Raw genomic sequence first — 5,798 nt, 5'->3', positions numbered from 1 at the left:
AGCTCTAAGCCAGGCGTGGTGGCTCACGCCCATAATCCCAGCAATTTCAGAGGCAAAGATGGGTGGATCACTTGAGGTCAGGAGTTTGAGACTAGCCTGGCCAACATGGTGAAACCCTGTCTTTACTAAAATTACAAAAATTAGCCAGGCATGGTGGTGCATGCATGTAATCCTAGCTACTTGGGAGGCTGAGGCAGGAGGATCACTTGAACCCAGGAGGTAGAGGTCTCAGTGAGCCAAGATCACGCCACTGCATTCCATAAGGAAGTCTCTCGTTTATGTCCTCAAAAGAAACACCCAACCACACCTATGCATTTACCTTTGAGATACAGTCTCTGGATGACAGAGTGAGACTTCATCTCAAACAACAACAACTACAACAAGCTCTAATTCTAGTTAGTAGAACAGATCAACAAAAATCAATTTTGTGGGGAGAAACTTTGAAAGTAGAAAATGCTCATTTTTCTACTCAAAAACTGCAGAAATAGTGTTAATCCTTTGGCTCTAAATTTATTATTTATGAATTCATTAAATATACCACTTCATACATTATTTTCTAAACAAAATGTAAACAGCTCTAAAACTTTATACATCATTTTCTAAATAAAATGTAAACAGCTCTAAAATACTGGTCATGTCTGAAACTCTCATTTCATCAACACAGACTTTCACATAGCACATAAGAAGTGGTCAGTAAGAACTCTTTGATGTGATATTGGCTTAGTTATCGGGGAAACAGCATAGTCGGGGGTGATATTAAAAACTGTATTAAACACTTTTCAGAACTGGTAAAGTGTGGACACCAAGTTAACAGAATGGATACTGGCCATAGCCATTGAGCAGAGACCTAGAAGTGCCTGCTGGGCCAGACACGATGCTTTTAGTTAATGGATAGCAACAACTACACGCATTCCTGGGAAGAAAAATGGCATCTGGAAACTTCAGGGAAGTACCTGTGTACTAACTAGCACGGAAATATTATTAGTACTATAACACCGGTCCAGCCATAACAGTGAAACTAGCTCTCTACAGAGTAAAATTCAAAGATCAAATTATTTAGAGTTAAATTTAAAAACTCAGGTTGGCCACTTAAGATCACAGTGACCTTGAGTCTCAGTTTCCTTATCTATGAAAACAGGTGACACCTGTTTATAAGGTTGCTGTAAAGATTTGCTTTGATGTCTCATATCAAACATGTCTTACCACTATAAACATTATTACTATCATTAGTACAGGTTAAATTATTACTGTATACATGCCCCTTAATGAGGATATTTCAATAATACCAAAAACTCAAAAACCAGTTAAAATGGTAGAAACTCTTTCATTATTCCGCCTGATTAATATCTTAGTGATACCAGTTCCTCTTCTCCATGAGAATAACCTTTTTCCGGCTGTGCTATACAACTTGGTACACACTTTCCACGTGTAGTTATTGAGCCACAGAAGAATTTAAAAGTTTAAAAAGCAATACTTGATTCAGGTATTGAAAGTCTTTTGGCTAGGCTCAGTGGCTCATGCCTGTAATGCTAACATTTCGGGAGGCTGAGGCGGGTGGATCACCTGAGGTCAGGAGTTTGAGACCAGCCTAGCCAACATGGGGAAACCCTGTCTCTACTAAAAACACAAAAATTAGCTGGGTATGGTGGCATGTGCCTATAATCCCAGTTAGTGGGGAGGCTGAGGCAGGAGAATTGCTTGAACCTGGGGGATGGAGGTTGCGGTGAGCTGAGATTGCGCCACTTCACTCCAGCCTGGGCGAAAGAGTGAAACTGTCTCAAAAACAAAAAACAAAAAACAAAAAACAAAAAACAAGCAAAACAAGAAAAAAGAAAATGTTTTAAGTATGTCCCAAACAACTTGAGTATGCAAATCTACTTATTTGACCTTAATTTTATGCAAGTTAAATGAAGATTAAGTATTTCCAGTAAAAATTTATCATCTGAATTGACAGGTTTAAGTGCTGTACGTTTAAAATAAACACTGGATTTCCAAAACTTATTAAGAAAAAATAATGTACATCTCTCACTAACCATTTGTTATACTGATTACATGTTGAGATAATATTTTGTATATGTTGCATTAAATAAAATGGTATTAAAATTCATTTACCCTTTTTTTAAACTTTTAAAACTTGTGGCTATTAGAAAATGTAAAATTGTATTTAGGGTTTGTGTTACATTTCTATTGGACATCGCTGGTCTGGAAACAGCTGAAGGTTGTACCAAGGTCACAAACCATGCTCAAGGATACCTGTGTTTCACAGCTACCTCCCTCACATGCTAATATTCTTGTTTCTGGAAGTCTCTCAAAAGAGACATCCAATCACACCTAGACATTTACCTCTCATTTCTTTTGTCATTGGAAATCTAGATACTTTTCTTAGGAGTACAGAAATCAAGATAAGATTGGGATCTATGGCATGAAAGTAGGAGATACTAAAAGAGTAAAAGAGAAACCATATCTAAATATTTCCTAGTTTAACCTAGATTAATTGATCATTCAGCATTTGCCTGAGAGAGATCATTACTGGTCCTACGCCAAGACAGATGCTCAGGATAGCCCATTTTGACTTGCAAAGCTTGTACACCCAACAGCTCTCAGGAAAACCCGTCGAGGCCCACATAAGAACAGAACAAGAAAAAGTTTCCTTACATACATTTCTTGCGTCGTCCACAAAAATGCTGCTTTTGCAACCTTCGATGGTGATACTGTGTCTCTTGACTCTGAGATGCATGGGGAATGTGACTTGGGGAGTAACCAGGATAATTCCGGCCGGAGCTGGGGTAGCCACGGTACCGCTGGACCTTCTCCTCTGCTGTCCTTTTGTACAGTACATGAGGATGGTGACCCGCAGGGGAGCTGTAGTTGTGTTCCTGGGCCAGGAGCTGAGGTAACGGCGAGATGAGGAATTCATTTTTTCGTGTCCTTATTAAACCTGACTAAAAAGCCAAACACAAAGCAAATAGTCATGACTCCATGCCTCCCTGTGCCAAGGGTTGGTTTTCAACAGCTATTTCCTGACTAATTCCTGTATGTGGGCACAGGAGCTAAAAGCTTCACACATATTGCCTCATTTTTATCTGCATCATTATAACAAGTTGCTATTATTATTGAGACAGGGTCTCACTTTAAAACCTAGGCTGGAGAGCAGTGGTGCAAACATGGCCCACTGCAGCCTTGACCTGCCAGGCTCAAGTGATCCTTACAGCTCAGCCTTCCGAGTAACTGAGACTACAGGCACGTGCCACCATGGCCGGATAATTTTTATATTTCTTATAGAAACGGGGTCTATGTGGCCCAGGCTGGTTTTGAACTCTTGGCCTCCCAAAGTGCTGGGACTACCGGCATGAGCTACCGCACCTGGCCCGACAAGTTGCTATTATTATCACCCCCATTTACAAAGGAGAAAACTGAAGCTAAGATAGTAAGTAGGAAAGCTAGCATAGGCACCCAGAGTTCTCTACTTTCAGAGGCAGGGCTCACAACCACTGGGCTGTCAGTCCTGATGTTTGTGCTTGAAGGGCTGAGCCATGGACATCCTGCTACATCTGCATTTATAACCTGGCAGATGCCATGCTCACCACTGGATAGAGTGATGAATATAAAAACACCTCTACTCATTCTCAAGAAGTGGTTCACACTTGATTTCTTTTCTCTCTCTCTTTTTTTTTTCTTTTTTCTTTTTTTTTTTTAGATTAGGTTTCATTCTGTCCCTTAAGTTGGAGTGCAATAGCACCATTGTGGCTCACTGTAGCCTTGACCTACTGAGCTCAAGCAATTCTCCTGCCTCAGCCTCCTGAATAGCTAGGACTACAGGTACACACCACTACACTCAGAAATGGGGTCTCTCTATGCTGCCCAGGCTGGTCTCAAAGTCCTGGCTTCAAGCAATCCTCCTGCCTCAGCCTCCTAAAGTGCTCAGATTACAGGTGTGAGCCACCACTTCCAGCCCATCTTGATTCATAATTGCTAAACCAATTAAAAAAAAAAAAAAACTAGCAAGGATGGCAGAGGAAGGCATGAGTGATGATCTCTAAGTGGGAGTCTAGAGAATCTGATGAGTGATGCTGCTATAATGAAGAGATATATTTACCAAATCAAGAAGAAAGGGGAGACCCTGGGAAGCCCATTCAATGACAATTTTGCTTTCCAAGTTGATGGCACAGTGTATATCTTCATATCTGATTTTGCAGCCATGATGCACTCTTGTCTTTCTTTCAGCAAATGCTGTACTCTATCTTCTCTAGATATCAGAGTTACCTTCTCTAGATATCAGAGATCCCTGATACCCAAGACCCTGCTGGGGAAGTGTAGTCTGCAGACCAGTAGCTTCAGCCTCACCCAGGAGCCTGTGGGATTCAGAATCATGGGCCTCACCCCAAACCTGCTGGATCAAAGTCTGTGCTTTATTGATATCCTCACATGTTTATGAGATCCTTTGTATTTCTGTGGTATCAGTTATGTTGCCTTTTTCATTTCTGATTTTATTTGAATCTTCTCTTTTTTTCTTCATCTAATCTAAAGGTTTGTCAATTTTATCTTTTCAAGAAACCAACTTTTTGTTTCATGAACCTTTTGCATTCTTTTTTCGGTCTATATTTCATTTATTACTGCTTGGATCTTTATTATTTCTTTCCTTTAGTTAACTTTGGGTTTAGTTTGTTGTTATTTTTCAAATTCCTTGAGATTCAATATTAAGTTGGGTTATTTTGGGGATCTAAATTTTTTATGTAGGTTGGTTAATGCCAATGAATTTGAAACCTTAGAAAGAATAGAGAAATCCTGGACAAATACAGCTACCAAAACTGAATCATGAAGAAACAGAAAATCTGAACAAACCAATAATGAGTTAAGGAAATTGAATCTGTAATAAAAAGTCTCCTATCAAAGAAAATCCCAGGGCGTGATGGCTTCCCTGCTGATTTCTACCAAATTTAAGGAAGAATACCAATCCTTTGCAAACTATTGCAAAAAAAATTGAAGACGGGGTAGTTTTCCAAACTCATTCTACATGGCCCGCATCACCCTGATACCCAAACCAGACAAGAACTAAAAAGAAAGCTACAGGCCAATACACCTGTTGAAAATAGATGTGGAAATGCTCAACAAAATACTAGCAAACCAAATTCAACAGCACATTAAACAGATCATTCACCACGATCAAGTGGAATTCATCTCAGAGTTTCAAGAATAGTTTAATATACATTGATCAACAAACATGATGTATCACATTAATGGAATCAACATTGAAAAACATAGTTTTAATAGAGGCAAAAAATGCATTTGATAAAATTTAACATCTCTCTTCATGATAAAAAACTCTCAACAAATTAGGTATAGAAAAAGTGCATCTCAACACAATAAAGGCCATATACGACAGATTCCCAGCTAACATCCTACAGAATGGGGAAAAGTTGAAAGAAAGCCTTTCCTCTAAGATCTAGGACAAGACAAAGATGCCCACTTTCACTGCTTCTATTCTACATAGTACTGGAAGTCCTGGGTAGAGCAATAAGGTAAGAGAAGGAAATAAAGGGCATTCAATTTAGAAAGCAGGAAGCCATATTGTCCCTGTTTTCAGATAACATGATCTTATAAACAGAAAACCCTAAAGAAACCATCAAAAAACTATCAGAATAGAGGAATACAGTAGAGTTGTAGGATGCAAAAATAAACACAAAAAATCAGTAGCATTTCTGTATGCCACCCGTGAGCTATCTGAAAAAGAAATCAAGAAAGTGCCCAGGTGCAGTGGCTCACAACTGTAACCCCAGCACTTTGGGAGGCCAAGGCGG

General features: G+C 39.4%; 1 protein-coding gene across 1 annotated transcript in view; it reads right to left on the bottom strand.

Moving 5' to 3' along the window:
• Positions 1-5,798, bottom strand: part of ADAMTS18 (ADAM metallopeptidase with thrombospondin type 1 motif, 18) — a 189,017-nt gene that overhangs the window by 82,587 nt on the left and 100,632 nt on the right. Inside the window, exons 3-4 of the mRNA XM_011990123.1 lie at positions 2,660-2,942; positions 592-665 (exon numbers count right to left, since the gene is read on the bottom strand). Coding sequence (XP_011845513.1) covers positions 592-665; positions 2,660-2,942 — 357 coding nt within the window. The remainder of the gene's footprint in view (positions 1-591; positions 666-2,659; positions 2,943-5,798) is intronic.

The sequence above is a fragment of the Mandrillus leucophaeus genome, unplaced genomic scaffold (assembly GCF_000951045.1).
Source record: "Mandrillus leucophaeus isolate KB7577 unplaced genomic scaffold, Mleu.le_1.0 Scaffold37, whole genome shotgun sequence".
Lineage (NCBI taxonomy): Eukaryota > Metazoa > Chordata > Mammalia > Primates > Cercopithecidae > Mandrillus > Mandrillus leucophaeus.
Note: the sequence above shows the minus strand (reverse complement) of the source record. Positions and strands in the feature narration are given on the sequence as shown.